Below are 27,756 nucleotides of genomic sequence, written 5' to 3' on the forward strand. Positions count from 1 at the left end.
CCTGTGTCACCAAACCCAATGAATCACACGGTCTGAGAGAATGGCAGCATTTTTCATCTCTTGGCACCGTTTCTCACATGACATCTCGTTCCAGTTAAACCGCGCTATTTAAAAGTGGATGCTTCCAGGATTCTCAGTTCGCAGTAAAAGCCCTGGTATTCCTCAGCTGCATTTCCCAGAGATGAGTGTAATATAAAAGTGTTTAGAAAGATCTGTAAACTGTAAGAAGCAAACCTTGCAGGTTTTTGTGTAGAAATATTGCAGAGTTACAGTTATAAATACAGTCATATTACAGCTCTTAAAACTGTAAGCTCTGGATTTATTCTAGAGCTTTCTATTCTAGCTTTCTATTCTATTCTATGCTTTGTCTAATGCTTTGTGCTACCCAATATTCCTGTGAAGCTCGTCTTCTCTTCTTTCCGAAACTGCTTTAATTTTGTTTGTAGCGCAAGAGGTCGCAGAGTTACGTTCATTTAACGAGCACTTGTATGATTTTTAAAAAAAATAAAAAATATTAAGGACTCCTCCCTAAAGTCTACTTTCTTCTGATTGGTCAATTTCTGGGTGCCTTTAGAGGGGTAGCACTAGATGCTTGCGAGCTGCCTGTATCTTATAAGGCTGCCGTGTTTGTACCAGGTGTTTTGTAATAACTGACAAGCTAATAGAAGCTTTTTCTGTGAAAGTAGAAAAATTACATGAATCGTCAAAGACATGCATGAGTAATTGATTAATTTGGGAACCTTAATTGACTGTAGGTGTGAATGTGAGCATGAATGGTTGTCTCTATCGGTGTTAGCCCTGTGACAGATTGGACGACCAGTCCAGGGTGTACGCTGGCTCTCGCTCTATGACAGCTATAACACCCTCCAGCCCTCCTGATGAGTGTGAAGCAGATGAAGGTGGATTATATACGACAGAATAAATGGGACCCTGTTTAAGCTTATTTTTGCTATTTTTGTTTGCTAACAGATGAGATGAGCTAAATGTAGATTTTATTTGGGTAAAACTGAACTTGATGTGAGCTTTATTACTATTTTCACCAAGAGGTTTTCAAATTAGGGGTACCTTTTAACATTTGTACCAATACCTGAAAATCAGCACCCAACAGTACCTTTATTTAATACTTTACTCATTTTGAAATAATAAATTCTATTTTTTTTCTTGCAAAGTCTTTACTTCTGAGTTGAAACTTTAATGACAACGAATAGTGAGCTGTAGTGTTAGTCTATTAGTGGTTATGGTTGCATACCAAGGTTTTAGAGGTACTAGCTCACATTACATGTCTGTTTACTGTAAATAACAAGCTGATTTAAAAAACTCAAGTGCAGTCAGGGTAAAAATCCAAAGTTTAAACACCCATTTCTCTGACAACAGTTTGTCCGTCAAATGAATACTCATCAGATTTAATACCTGAAGAAAATGCCTCACTAAAAGTTTCTTCATCATCATCATCCTTGTGTTCATCTTCTTATCAGTTAATGGTGGATGTTCTAACGTTTGCTCCCTTCTGTGAGTTTTGCTTACAGACCTTTGTTTCTCTCAGATTAGATGTGTTGCCTTGGCCAGTTTTGTAGTCTGCACTTCAAACGTTGCAGAGAGTTTTGTCTGCGTCGAGTTTTGAAAAGTGTAACCACATCTGAGCTTGCTTTTGGCTCGCCACCACCATTGCCCTACATGTTTGTCATTCTTCAACATGTCGCAGTAGTGATGTGAGGTGGTCCTAAAATTCACCATAGACTGTAGGTGTGAATTAGTACTCGGTAGCACAAAAGTAATTCTGTTTGTACCCTAAAAAGTACAGCTTGGTACTTAACGGTAACCGTAATGGTGCACTCACGTCGAGTGAATGCATGCAGTTGCATTGGGAACCCATGATTATCTGGCTCTGCCAGTCTTAAGAGCTGGAATCAAGTTACAGTGATGTGTTACCAGAGCTTAGCAAGAAGTCCTACGATTTCGCTCACTTTTTCCCCTCTCCATCTAAAAGTGAGGTTGGATCATTCAGCTCCAGCTGGCCTCAAGCAGAGAGTCCCAGCTGATGGGCTTCAGTGATAAAGTTCATTTTTTTCCAAAGTTGCAATATTTGAACTCACATGGATTCTCTTATATTTCAGTTCTATTCAATGTTATTTATAAACCGCAAAATCACAATAACAGTTGTGTCAAGGTGCTTTACATTGTAATGTAGAGATCAAACAATAATACAGCGAAAACAGAGAAAATCGTAACAATCAGATGACCCTCCCCCCCTCTGACAGAACCAGACTCAGGGAAGGGCGTCCATCTACCATTCGAGTTTTAAACTGGATGCCCTTCCTGATGTAACCCCAAAGAGCTTGCACTACACTATGTGCAGACCTAAGCAGTGGCTCTAATCTTATGACCTATTATAACCATCCATTTTCTTAACCACCTATCCAATCAAGAGTCCCAGCTGTCTTAGAGCACTATGGACAGACCACTAGTCTGTGGCAGGGCTAAGATGGCCCATCTCCCTCACATGTACACTTATGAGCAGTTTGCACTCATCCATGTCTTTTGCATGTGAGAGGAAGCTGCAGTACATGGAGAGAACCCACACAGACATGGAGAGAACCCACACAGACATGGGGAGAACATGCAAACCCTAGAGTTACAGTGTTAGCATTTGTAGAACTGCTGTTTGTATTTTTTGAAGATGTGTAGTGTTTTAGGCTCCAGGAATTCACAGAATGGTGATGGTGAATAAAAAAGAAAAGAAAAAAAGAGCATTTAAAGACGGGGGATGTGCCTTTAAATCTCCCTCTGTAAACCTTGAAGCCATTTTTTAATTTGTTCTGCCTCTGTCACAGCGGGAGGTGAGACTGTGTTGTGTTGCCTGTTTGTTGGCTTGTTTGCGTCTGTAGCTGAAATCTGATAATCGGTCTGTGGGCCACAGCTGTTGGCCTACCTTCCTGCCGCAGCTGCACCGCGTATATCATCAAGGGCTATTAGCTGGCAGCGGATAAGCTGTGGACCAGACTCTCCTCTGGCACTCTGATCCCCCCCCCCCCCCCCCCCCCAAGCTTTTCTCCCTGATTTAGACAAAGAAGAGTGGGTCAGTGTTCACATCTGTCTGCAGCCTTCCTCACACGGATGGATGGTGTTAAAGTTCCCCTCCATCGACAGCCATTTTAATCTCAGATGAGGAATGGCATGCGATGAAGGGAGCTAGCTAGCTGCAATACAAGTGCATGAAATGATGATTTACATGATTATTAACTTCTACGTTATTTCTATCACAACAAATCACAACAAAAGTTGCCTCAAGTCTCTTTATATTGTAAGGTAAAGATCCTAGAGTGAAACAGAAAAACCCCAACAATCAGATGATCAACTTTGAGTATTTGGCAACAGCGGGAAGGAAAAACTCCCTTTTAGCAGGAAAAAACTAGGCTAAGTGAGGGGCAGCCATCTGTTGTGAGACAGGACAAATACACAGGAATTATCTCGGGAATTATCCCAATTTAGGCTTCAGCAGTGGTTGTTTCCAATAACGTTAACTATGTTAATTCTTATTCATAATTAAGTATATTAAGATAACGTATTTTGCTTATTTACTGTAACACATTGCTACTCTCAGACCTTGGTGGAGCCAATTGATTCAACCAACATGCGAAGCAAGAGAGTGAAACTTCCATTCCTTTACGTCAACTTTCTTCTGATTGGCTGACCCTCACAAAATGAAGGTTTAAAGAGGAGGTGGGTGGGGCTTCTGTGCCAAAGCTGTGTGCTTGGGACGACCATATTAGGGGATAGCTGCTCTTAGTGACATCACATAGACCCCAGAGTGGACTCTCAGCTAATCTTTGTATTCAATGCTAACTTAGCAAATCATACTGGATATATTACTTGCCACAGCCCTCAGTGATATATAATAAATGACGTATTCATGGTGGAACAAAGTTATCATAATCAGGACGGAGGCAGTTGGTGCCATAGATCTGTTAAACAAACCTGGTTTGTTTTAGGTGCATTTAACTTGCACTTTGTTGTTCTTTGGTTATTGGTGACACTGGTTTGCAGCAGTTGTGTCTATCTCTTGTATTTGAGTCTGACAGCTTCCATAAGCACATTAAATTGCACTGTCATATGAAAGGCATCAGTACATTGGATGCACATTGGTATCGGCTTATATCACAGTGTCTGGCAGTAGCCAATCTTAATCTGTTGTGTTACATCAACCTGTTTTTGCTAAATGTTTAAAGAATGTCTCAGTGAAAAGAGAGATGAATAAAAGCAAAAGCAACTTAACATTAACGGCTTTCTTAACTGGAGCATTCCTAATAGACAGTCTGAGCATTCGTCACAAAGCCCTGCTGTGCCTCAGTGGTGTGCGGTCACCCTCTTTGGTTTAGATTAATACAACTAGTCTTTTATTGATTTATTGAAGCCACAGGGGGAAAAATACAGTCTGACACCATCATGTAGTTATAAGCTACACTGGTACTCCGTAGTGACCCTTCGCCGCCTTTTCTCTGATTTTGGTTTGTACTTGTGTTTTAACAGTAACAAAGCTCACACAGATCCTCTTAACATCCTCCCCCTCTTCCTCCTCCTCCTCGCTCTTCGGTTTTCTTCTCCTTCAGTGATTACATCAGCTCAGTGGTAACACTGTTGTCCTCTAAGACTGGCCTGCAGAACCAGGAGACGGTGTTGTCCTGTGACGGCTGGCTGTCTTGTTGTGGCCTCGGGGATAAACAGTGCATCTCTGTCTGCGAGCTTTCATGGTGTTTGGCCCTGGACTCTCTCTCCTTTGTGTGTGTGTGTGTGTGAGTGTGTGTGTGTATGTGTGTGTGTGTATTGCAGCTAAGCAATTGATACACACTTTCAATGTCAAATTTGAATGCTACCTTTCCCAGAACAGCCGAGTCCCCGCTGAGGTCATTCAAGCCTACCTCTGATGTCTTTTAATGTTATAGGAAAGTCTTACATCACTTCCTTTTCAAAACCATGACAGCAGCTGTCAGAGCTCGGGTCTGTGAGGGGAAATCGAGGTGGAAATGAGCATTGATGGGAGTTGGGGCTTTTTGTTGGACATCATGGTAGTGGGGCTTATTTTTGTCCATCTGTGCATCAAGTTGCTCAAATGTCTTTGCATCCAAATGGCCCGTGGGAGTGGATACACCTGTGGGTTTTGGAGTAGCTCACATCTCACCCATTGGAGTCCCGCAAAGTGTGAAATTCGAGACTCAACTGTATGAAAAACATTAAGGAATGCCATGAAGCGCTCTGCAGAACCTGTGCAAGAATTCAGAGGCAGGAAAAATAATGTTACTTCTAATACAGTGTGTTTTTCATCACCCTCTTTGGCTGCATGCCCTGAAGATTTACAACAGGGGGTGGCTGGTTGGTAGGAAGCAGAGCTGGCAGGTTCATCGGCTGATCAATGATAAGTCAAAGATTAGAGTAGTTTATTTTAGATGTTTCTTTGGTTGACCCACGCACTGTTGATCTGTTATGAAAGAGATGGGCCTTGGACTCTTGCCTACTCTGAGAGTGATAAATGTTATAAGTGATCAACATCCTGAGTATTTAATTTTAAGATAAAACGCTGGATTTTATCTCCTTGATAATGCATTTAAAATGTGTTTGTTACTGTTGCTAAAACCTTAAGAATCTCAGCCGTCAGTAGTTTAAGCTTGCGAGCAGTCATCCCCATTCTTTATAGTAAATATTTATTAACTAGAGTATCCTGTTTTGTCTATGAAACAGTCCTCAAACAAAAATTATTTTAGTTTAGTGTCAAAGAAAACCAAGAAAAACATCAAATATTTACAAGAACCAACATTTTAGCTTTAAAAAAACAAGCTTTCGATTGCTTATCTGCCACAGTCGAGGAAGCCAGATCTTGACTTTAATACCAAAGCAACAGTTCAGACAAATGTTATTAAAGAGACGGGGATTATAATCTGCAGAGGAACTACATGCTCTACATGAAAGAGATTGTTAGTTGCTGGAGTCAGAGTGCTAAAAACAGCCTCTGCGTTGTTCCTCGGTGGTTTATCGTTATCATCATCATCTCACGTCGGTTAGTTCAGGTGGAGTCAACTCACTCTGAGGTTTGTGGGCCTAAAATCATCCTCTTACAAAGGCTCGTATTAATGTGAGAGTGACGGCATCCAGGGCCTAAAGGAGATGGTCTTAACAAGATAATGTGATCAATCAGCCTTTTTTCCTTTATTATTTAATGACAAACAAAATGATGAAACCCTGTTTTTCTCGGAGGAAGATGTTTCAGGGTTTGGACTTTGGTTCACAGTGGAGTTGCCTCCAACAGCTCTGGTTTCTTCCCAAAGTCCGATGTCATGCTTGTTGGGTTAATTCACCTCCTTAAGTGCCAAATGGTGTTGGCAGCCATGATCGTCCAAGATAGGCTGTCTCTCACACAGTGCAGCAGCTCAATGGGTGTTTTCTTCCTCCACTCTCTCATTCCATCAATGATGGTTTCTCTCCTTCTGCCTTTGCTTCTCTCCCCTTCGATTTTTCCAGATGTGACATCATATTCCCATCATCCCCTCCTCATCATGTCTAATGAATCTTCCTCATCTCTCTCTCTTATTCTTGCATAGAGATCTTTTGGTGTTTGCTCTTTTAAAACTTCTTAATTAGCCTGTCTTTTCATTGATGAATCACCCTCCTGATGAACCCACATCTCTGCTGCATTGATGCTGTCCGCAGTTTTCTTGTTTATCGTCCATGCTTTGTTTCCGTACCTGAGGATAGGTGTTATGCCATCTAGGACTCTTTCTTATCTTTAAGGGCATTTTGTCGCTTGACTAAAATATTTGCAAGGTCAAAGAAGTCTTTCGTGACAAATACAAATCTTGATTTCATGCAGTGATCTTCAGTCGATCTTACTCTTCAGTCAGACGTTACATGTTGATTGATGAAGATGATCATTGTCTCAGTTTTCTCAAAGTTGTCTGTAATTAGTGATTCTAAATAGGCCAACAGACAAACTCGCATCCAAACAAACGGCCAATCTCTGTGTGTTTGTGAAAGGACTGACGACCTCCAATTTTTATAAGCAGTTGGGAAAATGGTTAACAAAGCCCCCTGTTACCAAAGATGTTTTTAAAAAAAGTAATTTTACTTCATTGGTTCAATTATTAATTATTATTAATTGCTGGCTCTCTTCCACAGCATGCATTTGTCCCGTCTTCCTCCCCTCACCCCCAACCGGTCTCAGATAGCCGCCCCTCCCTGAGCCTGGTTCTGCTGGAGGTTTCTTCCTGTTAAAAGGAAGATTTTCCTTCCCACTGTCACCGAAGCGCTTACTCATAGGGGGTCATCTGATTGTTGGGGTTTCTGTTTTCTCTGTATTATTGTTGGGTCTTTACCTTAGTGTAAAGCGCCTTGAGACAGACGGTTTTTGTGATTTGGAGCTACATAAATAAAATTGAATTGAATACTGCAGTGCAGCAGACTTGAAGCTCTTTGCTGGATTCTGCAAACCCTTCTTTGCAGACACAACGCCTTGTTGTGACTGTTGTTTGCTGTTAGCGCTAAAAACAATTGTTTGATTAGTTGTTGTTATTTTTAAGCAAAAAATGTCAACTATTTCCTTGATGCAGCTCATTTGTCTTTGAGCTATTGGTCGAACAGAAGGTATCACCCCGGACACGTATAGATTAAATGAACGGTAATTTAGCCAAGGAAATGAACTACAGATGGGTATGTGGTGAAAATAGTTGTTGATTTCAGTGTTGTTTGTTTTTATTTGGCATTTCATCAGCTGGAAGAGTTTGCTGCAGCCTTGCTTTTGCCACGGTTGAGGTTCAGTTTTGCCCTGAAGCAAACAACCTTTCTGCTCTGCTGCTGTTTGTTTTCTTTCTTTTATCAAATCCTACACAAAAAGGATGCTAGCTGCCATTTTTTAATCATCAGCTGTGAGTTTCTCCCGCTATAGTAATCTAACAGCTGCTTCACATGAATAATGACTTCCTGACTGAGAAGCACAATAAACAAATAAAAGTATGCTGCTCGTCTGATGTTAGGTAAGTGCAGTCGATTGCAGCAGCGCGTAGGTGTGATTGTGAAAACATCGCTCGAGAAACAAGCAGTGGGCTGCGTGAGAGCAAGCAGAGTGGAGGGAAGCCGCCAAATGATGTGTGAATGTGATACTGCAGCGTGCACCGCTTGAGTTTTCACCGGCCGCAAGCATGTGTGCGTGAGCCTCTGGAGATCTGCAGCAAAGAGTCCTTGCAACTCAGGAAGTTGGCTTAATCCTCCGCGTGGCCTTCGCAAATCTGCAGAAAAGCACACGGCTGAACAGCTCCTTTCTCTGAGTGTTGAGAGAGAGCGAACAGCAATACGTCATGGAGTAATATCAGGGCCTTATTATTTATGTTAGTGACCAGAATCATTAGCAGGTGGAGATTTGTGTAAGAGATACAAGCTTGTAAGCCATTAAAAAAACTGACACTGATAGCTTTGAATGCTGTTGCCCATAAACAGCATACAGCTCATGTTTATATAACCACAGACTTCCCTAAAGCAATTATTCTTTCCTTTCCCTAATATTTCTAATTCAACACAGTCTGTGTTATTTTTTAAAGGGAACATTATTCTCATGTAGTGTTGCAGCCGACAGCAGCGACTGTTGAGATTTCACTGTGGTTTTGGCTTCCTTGCGGGTCGTTCGACTGCTAATGGGACGTTGCTGCTTCTCAAATGGGAATTTGAGAGTTGGCGGCTGAAAGGCATCGCATCGATGAGCTTTGTTGCTGGAACATCTAATCGAAAGGAAGACGGAGAAGGCTCAGTGTTACAGGCTTTCACCGTGTTTAAAAGATGGGTGTAGCCACCAGAAAGGCAGTGTGGAAGTGCATTAACTGTTTACTTCTTCAAAGCCTATTTTGGAGATCTTTTGTGAACTGAGCAGTGTGTCTCATATTTCACGCCTGCTCACAAAACACAGTGACTGGGTGTGCATCAGACGTTAGTGAGGGTGGTCTCTGAATACGCAGCTACCCTTGGAAAACCCCAGAAGCTGTTGTCAAATTGTCCTCAAACCGCACCTTTATTGACAGATGCTGAGGTGTCAAAACTCATCATTAAGGGTACTGGGGAGATCTTAATAATGCCAGGGAGAGAGAGTGAGAGCCTATACAGCTCATGGTGATGAGTTTAAGGTCTCAAAAAAAGGAGGTAAACTAGGGTACAGATAAGGGTGGGCCTACTTTGTGATTGACAGGTCATTACCACATGTGTGTGCAGTGTCCCAAAGTTTTTCAGTCATGTCAGCTTGATGCTTCACAACTTCCCTTCAAGCAACAGATGGCTCCACCCATCCGTCCATATGGATGAACGTAGCTGTAGTAGCGTGACACAAAGTCCCAAGATGAGGACTTTGAGCGTCTCCATGTTAGTGTTTTGAAGCTTTTAATACTTTAATTTTTAAACACCCTGTCTTTAAAATTATATTTCAAGAACAGCTGATCCTGTCTTTGGAATCATTCTTTGGTCAATGTGCTTGTTATGCAAAACAACTTTAAAAATTGAGGAGGAGCGAAGCGGCCGTGGCGAGCGCTCTGGTCGCTGTTTGTGATTCTTGAATAAATATTTCTTGACTCAGAATGTAATTCAAGTATTGCCGGCTCAATTGATAGGCTATGAGAAGCCAGGGGAAGCTCTGACTGAGAAACACATGGACACGTTCATAGGGTAGCTATTTGTGAGTCACACAGGAGGCCCACCCTATGAGATCAGCATCGTATCCATCCATCCATCAAGAGGTGGGGTTCATCCGGGATAAGTTCCCAGTCTATTCCAGTGCTAACAGAGAGACAGACAACCACATTGAAGTGACTAAAATTTAAAACTACCAACTGAGATCATAAACCTAATCTGCGAAAGCAAGCTGAGGCCTTCGATGAAGGAATATGAAGGTTGATTTTTCTCATAGACCTCTGCACTACTTTACTTCTTTTTGCAGCTCGAGGAGTCGACCCTGCAGGCCATTAGCAGGAATGCAGGTTTACGGCACCTTTTATGCATTGGCTTCACTTTCCAACAGGGAAAAAACATTGCGATCCTTTTAGTTTTGAAGTGAAGCTGATATATGAAATATTGTTAAAACAGAACGTAGCTTGCAATGCATCAGCTTGTGTGTTTTAAAAACTGTGGGTCCGTGTGTGTGTGCAGGCCAAGCTTTGGCACTGACTGCACTGCAGCTGCTTCTTATTTAGGGATGTATAGATTTTCTCTCTAATTTGGCTGATTTGAATAAAATGATTTTGTTCCACTGATCAGATGTGGTTCCATAGGTTTCTATTAGCATATTGATTTGATGGAATCCATTGAGAAAATGTTCTCTGTTAGCTGTAGAAGAGATCTAACTTCATCCAGTTGCTGTGTCAGATACACCCAATCAGTCATGCGGTCGTCCCGATGCACCTCGTAACCAAAACCAAAACCACTGGCAGTTGATCATTCTCTTTCTTCCTTTGTGTGAGAAATAGGCCATCTGACCTCAGCTGCTTTTGGAAATGTTGCATCCTCTCATTTTTCCCATTCTTCTTGGAGCGCTGATGGGCTCTCCGGCTGCAGGCCAGAGAAAGGGATGTGCATTTGTTTCCTGCCAATGAAAACGGCTCCCCGCCCTTCCTGCTTTTTGAGTCATGCCACATAGACTCAACCAGCAGGCAGACAAAATTACTTGACAGACAAACAGACTTATCTTTTATATGACTTTATCTTTATGACTAAACAAGCAAGGCGAGATTCGTTGCTCTGATATACATTATGATGAACAGGTGCTCATTTTGTGTGTGTGTGTTTTTGTAGTGATTGGTGTGCAGTTGGGTCCAGAAGGGAAATGAAAGAGCATTTCTGTGGAAGGAAGCAGAAATAAAACTCAGAGCTGGTGTGGATAATGTTATAAAAAAAGAAATGCCACTGCAGATGTCTGAACTCTGAGGAAGTCCTTTGATAATTGTGCCCTTTTCCTGTTTTCTTCTTCTAGGAAATAATTTACATTTTAGCAGCTCTGAGAGGTTTAGTGTTCGCTCTTTGCTGGGAGGAGAGTGAAACGTGTCACAGTGGCAACACTGAGGCCCAGACAGCTGCTGACAAACAGGTTAGTCAGAGCAGCGTCCCTCAATCTCCACGGCGGAGAATATAGAGCTGCTGCTCGAGACGCCCACATCACATCTCTATGGTAACCGCATAGCTATCCTGCTGCCAATGTGATACCAAACATGGCAGAGGAGAGGAGCACGGTTCAAAAAGGGGATGAAGAAGAACAGCCAGAAAGCGCCTTTTTTGTGTTGTTGGGTATTTTTTCTGTTCCTCGGCTGTCAGCAGAGAGCAGTTGGTGTCATTAGACGGACACAGGACAGGACACTGACAAGCCTGGACGCTTCCTGCTTCCTGTCAAAGGACGGCTGCAGGGGAAGCGGCAGGGCTGCTGAGGGAGGATAAGGCCTCGGGCAGGAAGCGTGAAGCTGAGACAGCCTCCAGTCAGTCATGCCCAGTCACTTGAGCCACCAGTTCCCCCTCAAAGCTTTGACCTCCTGGGCATGACTGTGTGTTTTTTATGTGGTGTTTGGGAGCCAGGAAGTCGGTCCCATTAACCTTTTTGGTCACTTGGGTGGTCACTCTCCACCCCCCACCCTTACGTTGCTAATGTAATATTTAAAGGCTGCAATTACCAAGAAGTTTCATGTGATTTTTGAAAATTTTAGATATCATACTTTCAGTAAAGGAAAAAGTTGTTGAAAATGCCCTCACAGTTTGTGTTTTGCCTTTCACTGGGTTATAAAATTTCTGTTTGCTTAAATTATATGTTGGTATGTCAGACACTGCCATTTTGTCAGATGCCGCTCTCCTTGCAGAGATGTGCACACAGTTTTCTTTGTTGTTGGAGCCTTGATGCACTTGCACAATAATGGATGCTGCAGGATAATGGTCCACTTTAAAGGGGACCTATTAGTTCCAGCTGTCTACTTTTATTCTTGAACTCTGCTTGAGTAACTTTGCGTGATTCACAGTTCAAAATGGAAGGCAGCCCTTTTTTTGGACTTCCTGCTCCTTTCAACTCGGTGTTCTTCTCACTGGCTGCCCCCTTGCAAACAAAAGGTTTGGGCAGCAGGTGGGTGGGTCGTCTGCATTCACGACCGCAGCTGTGTGTCTGAGCTGTATGATATAAAAGAGCCAAGAATGGGGGAAGAAACTGCCCGAAAGTAGGTGTAAAGCAGGCTAAACGGAGCTGAATTGCATATACAAGGTCTCTGGCCATGTTTAATATGAACCTACACCACTGTAAGGTGTGGTGGATATTGTCGAGTGACCGATAGGTTTCTTGCCCCTTTGGGAGGCACTGTGTTTCCGACTTAGTTTTGCTTTTGTTTTTGAGTAGTTTTGGTTTCACTTTCACTTGTTAATTAATTTTATGTACTAAAATGATTCCTTTTGTGTCGGTAAAAGAATTGAAAAGTGTGTCTATAAATAATTGTGACCAAGGAGTCCATTTCAAGCATCTATATGTGTGGGTTTCAAAGAATGACCAAACTACAGGACATCGTCATCACATCTTGTATATATCAGTATAGGAGGATTTGTGCTCGTACCTTCTTGTTTTTTAGTGTGAGGCTTCAAAATTTTTGGTTGAAGAAGTAATGTCTTCAAGCAGGTTACTGAAGGTAGTCTAGGTAGTCTTTTACTCACATATGATTGATAGAGTCTATAACTGTCTAGAGTTATAACTGTCTTGAGTTATAACTATTAAAAGTGGCTAAACGATTCATGACATCACTTACCCCATTTATCTTTTATATTTACAGTTGGGGAATTTATCTGTAACTAACTAACTAACTTTATATCCACTAACTAATGGTTGGGTCGTTTTTTTGCTTAAGGAAAAATGCCTAAAGGTTACAAACCTTCAGCTCTCAAGTATGAACATTTTTACAGAGTATCAACTAAACAGTAAATCGATTGCTTACTGAGTCATGATCTTGATGATTGATATCAAATTAAATATCTTTGTTTTTTTTCTGTCCTTAGAAAGAAAACAATTGCACAATTTTTGCAAGTGAGATTGGCTCATTCTTTCTTTTTATACATAAAGCAAGTACGTGACTCTTTCATAGAGATGCTGCAGGAGTTTGAGTTTACTGGCCAACAAAGGGTTGAAACGTAAAAGACTGAAATTGTCACTGAAGTGTCTGAATTTCTTTAATTGGGCATTTTATGAACTTTTAAACTCTGTGTTGCTGCTGGTTAAAAAAAATCTCCTTTCAAGTGTTATCTCCCTTCTTCATCTCTCTTAAGTAAACTCTTGACTTATTTGACTCCATATCTCACAAACCTCCCATAAAAACGTCCCGACACTCCTGCTGGAATCTCCAGGATGGATCATCTCTTTTCTGTGCTTCATTTTCTCATTAAACACTTCATCAACATGCATCACTTTGTGTATGGGTGGAGAGATGAGCAGCTGCAGATGTTTTGGCATCGTCATACTTGAAGAACCGTTGTGTTTTTTTTTCTTCTTCATGTTTAAACTGAACATTTAATTAAGAAAACACACTGAATAGATTATGGGTGACCCTTTAGGTGGCGGTGCCAGCTGCTCTCAACATGAGCACCACATAGGTCATCCGCCTTATCAGCCTCTGTTTAGTGTCTTCATCCTAATCAGCGCACACTGCACCATAGCCTCTGAGTAATCACAGATCTACTGACCGAATCCGAGCGACGAGGGTGGGGTTTGGCATGTTGCAGAGAGGCGATTTGAGAGGAAACGCGGCTTGTTAGCGAACGTGTCAGCTGTTACGGGGACCTAATCTGTTGTCTAATCGCTTACATGGAGTCGGCACAGTTAGAAAAAAAATGAATAATTCCCCTTTACAGCATGTATAAGACACAAAGCAATAGTTCTGCTCTAATTTTGAAAGATCTGTTTGATAACTCGAATTCAGATTCATATGTTTTCATAGTGGAATAGACTAGATTCTGTTTACATTTTATTGAAATAGAGGTAAACTTTTATACAAATCAAAGGAGGAGATGTCAGCAGAAAAATGGTAAATGCACAATAATGAAAGCTGAATGTGGTGAATGTAAAGTTTTGGCTGTTAAAGAGGAGAAAAAGACACAAAGTGATTCTCTAAGAAAGGTTGATGTTGCAAACTTATAGCATTTCCGGTTAATGAAACTTCACTTGTTCTTATCTGTGGTTTGATTAAACTATTTGATACCTCTCTTATCTGAAGAGAGGTAAATGGTTATATCCTGGTCTTTTGAGTTTTTCTGCTATGCTAAACTGCTTTGCTGCTATCTGTAGACTCAGTGAACAGAAAATGGAGTAATGATGTTTGATTTTTAAACCCAGTCAAGACAAAAAACAAGTGTTTTGCTAACCTATCACACTACTCTATGTTGGTGGCTGCATGGACAAGGGGCTCCACGGTGTAGTGGTTAGCACATTCACCCAACATGTGAAAGATCAGCTGTTGGAGAGCAGGAGAGGAGATGAGCCTGACTCTTACGGATTCTTAAGCTAATACTCATTCTTTGGTTACAGCGTTTATGTCTATTTGCTTGCACAGAGCCTATGTGACCAATGCAAACGCCGGAAAAGTGCGCCGGAACAGGGATGGGCGTAACAGTGTAAAACAGCATCAAAGATAAAGAACTAGCATGAGAAACTGTTTCACTGCAGCTCTGTGTTATAACTTTGATCAACTCGGATGGTTGCCAAGGACTAACAGCAGAGTAACATGTAAAGGATGGTGTGCAAAGGTGTTAACTGGTTGTGTGTCGGTCACTGCAGAGACATGTTTGAGTCAAAAGCCAGCAGCTGAAAGTACCTCTTAGGGTGGTTTCATGGAGAACTCTTTGTAGCATCAAGCAGTTTGCCTGCATGACTCTCGGATACATGCAGGAGCCCATTCCTGGAGTTTTACTGTATGGCATGATTGCTGTATTTCTTCTGTTTACTTTGGTGAACAGAACACGATAAACTAAAACATCAAAGGCTGGATCCATGAGTACTTATTGACACAATTTAAAAATGCTAAGTAGGGGAGGAGGTTATGACTGTGAGACACTTATAATGACTTCTGTAATAAATTATCCGCTTATCCATGACCAGCGATCAGGTTTATCAACAGCTTACTTCTTTCTGTTAATAAAACTGTCCCGAAAACCGTTATACTTGTATGTTCCTGCAAAATGAAATGTCAGAAATCTGTGCCTATATACTAATAAACACCTTCTTAGATGAAGCTCTCAGTTGTTTAACCAGAACAAATAGGTGACAGGTGGTGTTTGATGGTGTGAAGAAAGAAAGGAAATGAGCACAAGTGAAAGTAGCTTATGCAGCGAGTACCCTGACAGCAAACATTGTATAATGCAACCTTTTCTCTGATAATACGCTCTATAGGTAGATGTATAAACACTTGACAAAGTCCTCAAAACCACTTTTGTGGTAGTTCCTGCTACGGTCTCTGGGAGATTTAACCATGAAGCTGCACACATGCATGCACACAGATTTGCATGATAATATGATACAATCTGCAGTTCTGCAATCACTCAGCTGTAACTTGAATAAGACAGCCCCACTGTGCTTTTTGAGGCTAGGCAGTCACTCAGCACACATGTTGTTATCAGAGAACAGGGGTTACAAGATATGTAACCTAATGTTTGTATCATCATTGAAGTATGTCTTCATACTCTTTGAAGACTTTTATCATAGTAATTATCAGGATAATATCATATACGAAGGCATTGTTGGAGAGATTAGAGGTTTATTAAATTTTGTACTGGCCTGTTTGGACCGCTGTTTAGCCAAACAGACACGGGGCTAAGTAATGAGGCTGTGTGGGGAGGTATGTGGCTGCAGAGACTGTTCCCATGTGCAGAGGGTTCAAAGGGCTCAGCCCTGGCAAAAAGGGCCCTGCGGCAACAAGCTACTGCTGCCATAATTGGGGAAAAGCCATGTAAAACTGTCCAAGGGAGGCCAAGGACAGCTTAATTATGTTGTGAAATTTAATTAGCCAACTGGTGTGTGTGTGTTTATACGTGTATGTGCACGTGCTTCTGCTTTTAACTGAGTGACCTTGATGCAATAGAGCTTTTTGCTTGGGTTTTATTGTCTATTTTGAGAAAACGTGGCAGATTTATGGTTTTATTCCCCGCGGTTAAAATGGGTGGATGGGAAATGCTTGTGCCGTCAGAATGCATTATTCTAAAAGCGATCAATGCAGGCTTACAATTTAAATCATTCAGCAGAGGCAGGTAGCACAGACGTGCATTTGTGTTCCTCGCGTGTCCACTTTTCCTGAACGTCGCATGTTTTTCCAGTTATCTCTGCTTCTCCTGCAGCAAATGAGCCGATAATAGATGTCACACAGGCAGATGGTTTTCAGGGTGTCACAGGTGATTTTCATGCTGCTGTTTTTGCAACACATCCAGTTTGTTTAGCTCACTAGAGGGATAAATGCTTGACCTCAGCGTTGTTGTGCCTGCTCTTTCCACGTGTGCAGCACTAATCTCTTGTATTAAAAGTAAACATCTACCTTTCCTTTTTATTAAGCTATCTTCTAATTAGTCACCCGGGAAATACGACAGGTAAACAACAATTACAGAGAAGGTGCTATGTTAGAATATTCCAGGGAATTATCACTCGATTAAACACGTTGTCCAGAATGAGATATGCTGTCAAATAGGGCTGCCACAAACGATTATTTTGATAGTCGACTAGTCACCGATTATTTATGCGATTAGTCGACTAATCAGATCATCATCCACTGGACGTAAAACTACAGCTTATTGCACCAGCAGCATCTGCTCTTATATAACTATCATTAGCTTACAGCTTTAAGCTTTTAAGGTGCTAACTAAAAATAAAGACAAGATGATAGTTTATTCAATTTTAATGAAATTTGCAGATTGTTTCGGTAAAGTTTAATAAACTCCTTGCTATCTAAAATATAACAGGACACTGGAGTATATTCTCCAGCATCTCACACTTCTGATAATCAGCTGTCTGCTTGACGTTTATTCAGCTGTGTAAAAACTATAACTTTAATCTCAGCCAAACCGATTTACTCAGGAACAAATAAAATACAAAAAAAAAAAAAAAAAAAAGCCAAACAACAACGTTTTTAATTTATCTAAGTGACTCATATATATTTAACCTGAGTCGTGAAAGACGGCGGTGGGTTTGAAAACAATTTGCCGGGAGTCCGGTGTTCTCACGGCGCTAGTGACCTAGCCCCCGGCTAGCTATCGAGCTAGTGGGTAACAGACGTCTCCGAAAACGTCGGAGCGCTTTTGAAAATATGTGGTGTCCTGATAAACTGAGCAGATATTTGAGGTTTACACAGCTACATTCTCGCCTGAAAATATGTTAAACGTTTATTTTGTGACCCAGAAAGAATAGTAAGAGTAAAATTAAAACTAACTAGCTACCGCCATTGTTGGAAACTAAGCTGGGCCGCGCTATGAATTCTGGGACACAGCTGCTTCTTCTTCTTCGGGGTTTAACGGCAGCTGGCATCCTTGTACATGCTGTGCTGCCATCTTCTGTTTCAGTCCGTTATTACACTCTTAAATCCTGCTATTATTCCTGCGTCTTTTGTGATCTTACAAAGCTTCAAACGACACGTCGACTATTAAATCAGTCGTCGACGATTTTGATAGTCGACGTAATCGTGACTAGTCGACAAATCGTGGCAGCCCTACTGTCAAATAAAAAACAAAACAAAAAACACTTTAATGAGAATTCACTGTTTTTATTGGGTGTGAGGTCATCATTGTTCATTCACTCCCTTTTTATTCTTGGTTAGATCATTTTGAGTAGGTGTGGCAGGTTGGAAATGGTCTTGCGTAGCTGTTTTCCTCATGCATTTAGTTATTATATTGATCTACTTCATGCTGCAGCATTGCCATTCTGAAGTTATGTAATAAAGGCAAACAGCAGATTTATGATTGTTTTTCTGGTGTGTCATAATGTCATGCAGGGGAAGAAAGTTGGTAAACAGCACCAACTTTTTTGGATACGGACTACCAATCTGATACCAGTGTTAAATTAATACGCTGTAATGGTCACTCTGAAAGAGAGACTATGAGTGCATTGTTTTACATGTAAGACCTCAGGCCTAGAGATTGGCTGGCAACCCCTTAGAAACCACTGGTTGCTAGGGTAAAACCTGTATTCCCTGACCAGTTGGCGCATTGTTAGCAAAGGCAGTAAAAAAACTTGTGATTGCTTTGGTTCCTAGCAGATTGCAAGTGGTCTCCCCCAGTTCACATGAACAATGCAGACTTGTCTGCAAACATGATGAAGTGCCAAGTGCAAAAGAAACTGGAGAAAAACTGTTCACCTTCAAAATAAAAGCTGCACTAGGTGATTTGTTGTTATTATTATTATTATTATTATTTATTTTATTTATTTTTTTAAACTTAGCCTCAGCCTGTACCCTCCAGTAAACAAAACCTAACTGGTTGGGGGGATGTTTTTTCCTAGCGACAAATGGTTACCAGGCGGTAGCCGGCCAGTCTCTAGGCTTGTGTAACATGAGGCCTGATTTAAACAGTACGGTCTCCTAAAATAAAACATAAAACTGTGAGGCGATCACTGCGCATCTGGACAAGACTTGAAAAATCAATCTTTAAGTTGTGTTCAAGTTGTTCTGAATGTAAAGAAATGACTTCCCGTGGGTATTGGACATTGTAGTGGTTAACACACTGAAAGGAAAGAGAGATTCCTGGTTCGATCCTGGGAGAAGAGACAAACCTCTTCAGGGTTACGTCAGGAAGGCGATCTAGCATTAAAAAAATCAGCCAAATCAAACACCTGCTACCTGCTGTGGCGACCCAGTGTGAATAACAGAGCAGCCGAAGTAGCAACAATCTGATCGGTACTAGAGATGGACCGATCAGATATTACATATCGGTATCGATACGTAATATCGGCTGGTAACTGTGCAGGGCCGGGTCTAGCAAAGTTTAGCCAGGGGGGCCGATAGGGCATGAACATGGAAAAGGGGGCACAAAGACATACTTTTCTTTCTTATTCTAATTTAAAATGTCGAGCTTTTAATAAATAATTATCCGAATCTTACACCCAAAGTTTTAATCTGATGTAAAATGCATAGAAGTCCATTACTGTATATAGTAACTATTAAGTCTGATATACCCTAGTAAGCTATACTACTTTTTCCTTTGGGAAGATACCATCTGTGCAGTCTGCAGTTCTGTTGAAGAAAGATGTTGAATCTATTTAATTATTCTTGAAAAATAATTTATTTCTGTGCATTTTTTTTTCACACTGCATCAAATTAAAGTTGATTACGTCGATTAAGCATCATGAGGTGGTGGGGGGATTCCTTATTTATTTATTTATTTTTGCTGGAAGTTTGCAACCCTATTAGTTAGGTTGCTTACTCTTTAAAATACCAGAATAGGGAGGATGGAGTAGGTCTAAGTTTATTAATAATAATAATAATGGATTGGATTTATATAGCGCTTTTCAAGGCACCCAAAGCGCTTTACAATGCCACTATTCATTCACTCTCACATTCATACACTGGTGGAGGCAAGCTACAGTTGTAGCCACAGCTGCCCTGGGGCAGACTGACAGAAGCGAGGCTGCCATATCGCGCCATCGGCCCCTCTGGCCAACACCAGTAGGCAAGTAGGGTAAAGTGTCTTGCCCAGGGACACAACGACCAGGACAGAGAGCCCGGGGATCGAACCGGCGACCTTCCGGTTACAGATGCGATTCCCAACCCCCTGAGCCACGGTCGCCCGACTGATCAGTGTTGCTGAACTATGAAATATTTTGGGTGCAGTGTATTTTTTGCATACAGGTATAACAGAATAGCTTTAGTGTTTGTTTGTTTTTTAAACTTGAGTTTGAACTTATACAAAATGCAGCAAGATATTAAAAAAACAGTTTTATTTATTAAAAACACACTATATCGGATTCATATCGGTAGAGCTGGGCGATAGAACGATAACGATATGTATCGCGATATAACTTTTACTCGATAGAGAAATTAAGCTATCGCGATAGACCTCGCCGCTCTTGTCCTCTTAAAAAAAAAAAAAAAAAAAAAAAGGTCAGCCAATCCAAATTAAGTAGCGCAGAGCCGAACCAATCACAGCTGCAGCGTCACGTCGCGTGACTTGTTACGTACAGCACAAGTGCCAAGCCGCACGTGTGTTTGTTTGGGAAGCAGCCAGCGGGTAATGGAGCCAGCGCATAATGGAGGAAATGAGTGTGCCGACTAGAAAAATCAACCGAGCGTGACCGAAGAGAAAACAGATGATGGTTCCAATGCCGGAGAGATTGTCGAACGGAAGAGCCATAGAAGTTCCGTAGTGTGAAGGTATTTCGGCTATTTCAAGTCTGACAAAAAACAGAGTAGCGTGCACTGTAAATTGTGCCGAAAGCAAGTCTGGAAATACAATAAACTGGTGCATGCGTCACACTGCGCCACGTTATTGTTTCGGTGAAATGAATTTCTACAATACTGTTACTGTTAATTCTACTCTCTGCAGTGTTTAAATGCTTACATATACACACAGTTACTGTCCCTCCACACATACGACTCGGTTCTGCTTCTGTGCCCCAGCTTTGTTTACTTTTTCCCACCGAGGCTTCTAGACTTCTGATTGGCCAACATTTCTGCACGGTTAGGAATCTAGCGCCACCTGCTGCTTTGGCATGTTCATAGCAGCGTTTTCCTTCATTTCTGCCTTTATGTGTGGACGGGATTATTTTTTAAAACGAAAACGGAAAATCTCCGTTTTCAAAAATACCCGTGTACGTGTGGACGTAGCCTCAGTCTCTGACTGGAAGCACTAATTCGTCATTCGGCTTTTGTCAGACTAAAGTAACTGTTAAAACTGTTTGAAAAGCTAAGCTATACAACAAGGAGAGATTGAGAATTTCCTTTTAGTTCTCAGTTTATTTGATATTGACAAAAGTTAGTCAGTTTTGTCTGTTCTTCTGTAAAACAAACTAAGATTTATTTTTAGAATTAATATTTTGTTTCTAAGTGGAATTGACAATTTAGTCTGTTTCGTTTGTTCTATTTTGAAACTTAAACGCTTTAGCGGCTGCCTTTTGTGTAGTTTGCAATATTTGCCTTTATTTATCTGAAAAAGTCTCATGTTCCTTAAGTACATCTACCCTGTTGAACTTATTATGGGAAATAAATATTTAAAAACAAGCTGCTGATTATTTCACATTTTACTTGTGAGCAACGGCACATTTAAATCTTACAAATATAGTTATTTGGCTTATATCGTGATAGATATCGTTATCGCCTGAAATGAAAAAAACATATCGTGATATGAAAAAATCTCATATCGCCCAGCTCTAGATATCGGTATCGGCCGATATCCAAATTTATGATATTGGTGTCGGTATCGGACATAAAAAAGTCGTATTGTGCCATCTCTAACGGTACTGGTATAAGAATTTGGAAAAGCTGGGATTTCTGTATCCCCGCCTGCTTCAAACAACAGTGACCACACATTATGAAGGCTGGGTTGCCAAGCTTTGCAGAGTCAGTTGACCTGTGAGTGAATAAATGCTGATTTTACCCTTTCCCACTGAAGGCAAAACCCAGATGTTCGTGGGTGTTTTGTTTTTTTGTTTTGTTTTTTTAACCAACTGAGAAAAGATTTAACAAGATAGGATGGGGAAAAAAGCAATAAAAATGTGAACGTTTATAATTAAATTCTGAGCTAAGAGGGCGTCAAAATCTAACATTTCACTTATTCACTGATGTAATTGACTTTAGTCTTTATCTTTAAGCGGTGCACAGGATTATGTCAGTCAGTGCTGGGATTTCTAACGGGGAAATGTGAGTTATGGGGTGTGTTCGAATGTGATGTGACTTCAGATGTAGTTGTTGTTTTCTCTGGCAGGGAATGAGCTGAGCAATACGGCCTCATGGTGAGATTTTCTTGCATGTGGATGATGTTTATGATGATGAATTTTCCTTGTGTGAAGCTATATTTTTTTGGGGGGGGGGGGTGACGGTAAATCAGCTCAGGGGTCACACTTGTGGATTTTGCATTGAATGGCTTTTGTAGTACTTCTGTACATGTAACCACCAGTGGAAGATGCATGTGTTTTTATTATTAATACTGGTCATTATTTTAAATCCCTGGTGCTTTGTTTGCAAAGCGCTAAACATTAATCTGTGAAACTGCAAGAAAGTGAGATGTATAGCGTGCAGTAACTGCAGGTCAGCCTCATTTTCGTGTGAATAATTTGTAATAATAAACAACCAGTAATTGCACAAAAGTTCTGCTTGAAATGATGATTGATGCCTCGTTCATTATGAATGAGCACTTCAGCTCTATTATTGAGCAAATATTTGTTGTTCTTATGCCGTAACCTCTTCAGGTTTGGTCTACCATTAAAACAAATATTTAAAGGTTGCAAAGTGTCTTTGCTGTTTTCTGATATGAATGTTCACAGTCACCTTTAAAGGCATGAAACCACTTCAAAGGTGTTAAAAAGCATCATCTCTTCCTCAGGCGCTGGACCAGGACCGAACCTCCCTGCAGAAGGTGAAGAAGTCAGTGAAGGCCATCTACAATTCAGGTCAAGGTGAGAGTCTGTTTCTAAATCTGTCAGGCTTTGCTGTGCTTTGATTAATGTTTGGATACAGCCTTGTAGCCCTTTCCTGAAAGTCAAATCCCCAGAGCCCAGGATTTGTTAAATATCTTTAATAAGAATGAGGGTTGCTGCTTTTTTGTGTGTGTGCGTGTCTGGAATGCAGCCTTGTATTGGACAGATGGTGTTTGTTCCATGTATCGGGCAGTCCCAGAAACCAACACCTGAGTTTGTTTAGTGTGTTGCTGTGACATGGATCCTCAGTAATTTTCCACTGAACGCTTGCGAGAGCCTCCTCCCTGTAAAATGACAGTTTGTGATGCTTGACCCACAAAAAAAGTTTATTTTTTCTCCTCAGAAAAGAGTCTGTTTACCTTTGTCTCATTGTGGCTCTTTTGGAGAAACAGCTGGGTTAACTTGAAGCCAGCTGTTACGCAGGTTTTTAGTTTCCTCCGAGTTAAAGTAAGATAAAGGCCTTAATCCTGTTAGTGTTTCATATGTGATACACGAGTTTTTGAGACCTCTGCATCATTGGTGTGATTTATTTATCTATTTTCCCATGAGAAAGCTGATGTATACTATCAGATAATGCACAGAAATGCCAATAATTTCATAATTGAGGCTTTAAAGGGTTAAAGTGATTGCAAAACAGAGACTTGGACGTCGCTCTGATGGTTTGTTCAGTTAAAATATATGTAAAAATTGTGATATCAGTCCCAGCAGTGTGCCAGCAGTGCTGTGGTGGCAACTGTTTGATCAGTTTACCCCGAGGCCACACAAACTGAGATTTTTCTTTAACCGAAGTCAACTTCTCCAAAAGCTTTTCATCATTTTTGCAGTAGCTGAATCACTGGTGTAGTGAGAATAATGCAAAGTTGTATATAGAAATGTATGTTTTAAACATCATCTGGGATTTCCTACATCTTATCACTGTGTTGTCATGTTTGGCATTGAACCCTGGCAACAAAGTAGGAGTAGCAAGATTTACAGCAGAAGCCTTGAGACTAATCCTAACCTTCCCCTTTTTTTCTTTCTTTTTTTGCATAAAAATGATTGAAAACGATGATCGAAAACTTGTATTATTTTAGAATATGTGTCATAGATCTTACAGATCTAACAGTCCTGCTACTGTGATATGAGGATTTTAAAAAAAATATCAAAACAAAACCAAAAGATGACCAAACGTCGACTGTCAGGGCCCCTAAGCCTGAGCGAGAAACTCCATCTCACTTTGTCCCGATCTTATTTTAAATAAATGCGATATACCTTCGTCCTTATAAATGTTTTCCTGTTGTTTATATTTTTAATCTAACCCATTTAAAAATGTTAAGGTTGTTTTATTTTTTTGCTATTTATCTTATTTTGACTTTGTGTTTCAGTCTTGCTTGGCCTGGATTAAATTGATATGAAAATTGTTTATACAGGACTGTGCAAAAGTCTTGAGCCACGCCTCATTTCTTAATATTTTGCCATAAGAATGTGAAATGGGTGCATACACGCAAATGGAGGTTCAGGCATGAAGATGGGTGCACACTATGAAGCTACAGCAACAATATATTAATGTATTAAAAGATTTTTTTTAAATGATGCTGGCTTTAAAGACACATCCCAGAAAGTTGATGTAGCTCATCTGGATTCAGTGTTTTCCGTGGTAGAAACTTTTTGTCACGTCATCCAAGTAACTTCTTCAATCTTGGTCATAAAAGTCTGAGTTTGTAGCCCATTGTTAGACAGCTACTTCTGGTCATTAAGCAACAGTATGAGGTTAGAGGAACCTGCAGGCAGATAGATGAGTGATGAAATATTTCTCCCTCTGAAAATGCAACGACCAAACGAACCTGGATTTTTGAGCGTGCATCAAAACACCTCCAAAGACGCTCTTTACCAATCAGAAGCAACAGTGCTTAGTATAAAATTACCAAAATTAATGAAGATACATATAATATTTTGTGTTCTGTCTTATCTTTGGTTTTGCTAGGATTTTATTTAAATCCTCGAGGTCGTTTCAATTTTTCTGTGAGCTGTTTTGTAATTTTTCCTCTACAACTCCAACAGCTAGCAGCAGCAGGTGCTCAGGTTTTATACGAGGCACGACGAGGTCACGTCGCCTCAGACGGAGACGCCAAGTGTAGTCTGCATAATGGCCGTCTTCCAGGTGGCTTGTTTCTGTGTACTTAAATTTTCAATTTCATTCATGTAGAAATCACATTTGTATGGAAAACAACAGAGAGCTTGCACTCCTCCCAATTTGACCCTTTTGTGTGACTCCTCTTTGGCCTGAAACTCAACAGACGATGTAATGTAACAATGAAAGTGGAAGGATATTAAGAACTTGAACTTCTAAGCTTGGTGAATCTAAAGACCTCTCATGCTACCCCTCCACTGTAACCCACTTCTTTCCTGCTGGGCTCCTAAACCCCTTAAATACCCAGAAAATCTGTAGAAAATACAGAAAATACAAAACGTCCTCAATAGTAACTTCAGGACTGTTTGAACTTTGAGTTTCCACTGTGACGCGCGTCCAAATTGGCTGCTGTGGGGACTAAGCTCTGCGGGTTTCTAGTCTCACCTGACCTCCCTGCCAGGTCTCCTCTCTAGATTTGGCAACAGTCTAAACACGCCCCCCTCCACCTCCTCTCCAGCTTAACGACAGTGACAGATGGATGCTGCTCTTTGACTGACGGCTCTCGGGGATTCTCGCAGACCCTGAGAACAACGTGTCTTGTTCCATTGACAGTAACTGTATATAAAGAGGACTTGCTGTTGTCAAAATGTATAAAACAAAGTTTCTCAGGAGTGAAGGTCATGTGTCTTATTTTATTGCTTGTGTTGCTGCTCTGCTGAAGGAACTTTCCACTGCAGAATCTGCTGAGTATTTCTGCCACATTTGTCTTATTGGAAACATCCCTAGGAAAGATTTACACTTCTGTTTGTTTCAGGTGTGTGTCTGTGTTGCCTTTGAGAACAAAAAAAAAAAAGCTGGACTGAAATACTTTCTCTATCCACAGCCTTTTTGTTTCTCACTTTCTTTAACTTGAGCTGTAAAATCTTGGCTTTAGAACATTCTTGGTTATAAATTTACAAAGCTCTCCAACTCACATCCAGATCATCAGAAATAAATATGTGCAAAGCTGAAAGCAGCTGAACTTGATTCTATAAAGTGAACTTTATGGTCCTCTGACAAACCTCCTTCGCTTTGATTAACTTTGTTAGTCCATGTTAGAGACCGGGTTTGCAAGAGGCTGCATATTCTTCTTTTGGTCTCTATTAGAGTAGCTTTGCATACTTTTCAGATCAAAATAATGCTTATTTATCTTATTCTGGTGCAGCCCCTCAGTTTATTCAGCTCCTCTCCCTCCATGCTCCAGTCACATGATCTCAAACATTTGAGACTGATTGCATGACCACAAATTATTGCATTATGTTCACTGAACCTGTGATGTCACTGCCTTTGAAACAGTTCCTTCAAAGACGGGGATCGGGTCTGCGGCACCTCGTAGTCAGCTGCCGTCAACATAGTGAATTTGGTGTGCCAAGACAGCAATAAGACCGAGTCAGTCTGCTATCAGTTTGCTGTTTAATGTGATCAAGTTGGCAGTTTCATGCAATCTGTGACATTTTGGTAAATTCACATTTACTAATTACATTTGGAGTCCAGCCAGAACCTCACAGATCTGAAGCATTAATTCAGAGATTGCGCCATAATTAGTCACATAGTTGCATCAGGTGGCTATTTAACAGCAAAACCCCATAGGCATTTATTGCAACCTTTCTTTTGAATAGACTTATAACCATAATACAATCAGCTGGGAATAGGGCTACCACGATTAGTCGACTAGTCACGATTACGTCGACTATCAAAATCGTCCACGACTGATTTAATAGTCGACGCGTCGTTTGAAGCTTTGTAAGATCACAAAAGACGCAGGAATAAGTAGCAGGATTTAAGAGTGTAATAACGGACTGAAACAGAAGATGGCAGCACTGCATGTACAAGGATGCCAGCTGCCCTTAAACCCCGAAGAAGAAGAAGCTCTGTCCCAGAATTCATAGCGCCCAGCTTAGTTTCCAACAATGGCGGCAGCTGGTTAGTTTTAATATTACTCTTATTATTCTTTCTGAGTCACAAAATAAACGTTTAACATATTTTCAGGCGAGAATGTAGCTGTGTAAACCTCAAATATCTGCTCAGTTTATCAAGACACCAAATATTTTCAAAAGCGCTCCGACGTTTTCGGAGACGTCTGTTACCCGCTAGCTCGATAGCTAACCGGGGGCAAGGCTAACTAGAGCCGTGAGAACACCGGACTCCCGGCCTTCACTTAGATAACTTTAAAATGTTATTGTTTGGCTTTTTTTTAGTATTTATTTGTTCCTGAGTAAATCAGTTTGGCTGAGATTAAAGTTATAGTTTTTACACAGCTGAATAAACATCAAACAGACAGCTGATCATCAGAAGTGTGAGATGCTCCAGAATTTACTCCGGTGTCCTGTTATATTTTAGATAGCAAGGAGTTTATTAAACTTCACCGAAACAATCTGCAAGTTTAATTAAAATTTAATAAACTACCATCTTGTCTTTATTTTTAGTTAGCACAGACCTTAAACACTTAAAGCTGTAAGCTAATGATAGTTATATAAGAGCAGATGCTGCTGGTGCAACCTACAGCTTGTAGGTTTTACGTCCAATGGGTGATGATCTGATTAGTCGACTAATCGCAAAAATAATCGGTGACTAGTCGACTATCAGAATAATCGTTTGTGGCAGCCCTAGCTGGGAACCAGTTGCAGAGTATGAGATGAGTTGCAGATGATCATCGGTGCAGACAGAGTCATATTTACTGCAACGTGTTGAGAATCTGTCTGTGCTTTTAAATTAGATGATGCTTAGACTGGTGAAGGTTTGCAGTTGTCTGAGAGTGACTGTAGTCAGTCCAAGTCAAATCAAAGATTGTGGGTGATGCAGTCTCAACTTCTGGGAACTATTTGGTTGCAATTTGCAATTGGTCGTTAAATAAGAAAAGACTCGATGTAATCACTGATCAAGCGTTTTGTTTAGTCTAAAGCAGAGATGTCAAACTCATTTTACATCATGGGCCACATACAGTCCACTGTGATGATGAGTGGGCCGGAGCATGTATCAG

The 27,756-nt window shown here is 40.8% G+C and overlaps 1 protein-coding gene across 4 annotated transcripts in view; it reads left to right on the forward strand.

Annotated features, from left to right (window-relative positions):
• Positions 1–27,756, forward strand: part of asap1b (ArfGAP with SH3 domain, ankyrin repeat and PH domain 1b) — an 83,611-nt gene that overhangs the window by 7,741 nt on the left and 48,114 nt on the right. For all 4 annotated transcript variants that reach the window (XM_085286907.1, XM_085286909.1, XM_085286908.1 and 1 more), the window contains exon 2: positions 22,534–22,606. In XM_085286907.1, the coding sequence (XP_085143033.1) occupies positions 22,534–22,606 (73 nt within the window). The remainder of the gene's footprint in view (positions 1–22,533; positions 22,607–27,756) is intronic.

The sequence above is a fragment of the Mchenga conophoros genome, linkage group LG9 (assembly GCF_057382185.1).
Source record: "Mchenga conophoros isolate Kocher_MC1m ecotype Shallow Benthic linkage group LG9, M_conophoros_male_GT1.1, whole genome shotgun sequence".
Classification (NCBI taxonomy): domain Eukaryota; kingdom Metazoa; phylum Chordata; class Actinopteri; order Cichliformes; family Cichlidae; genus Mchenga; species Mchenga conophoros.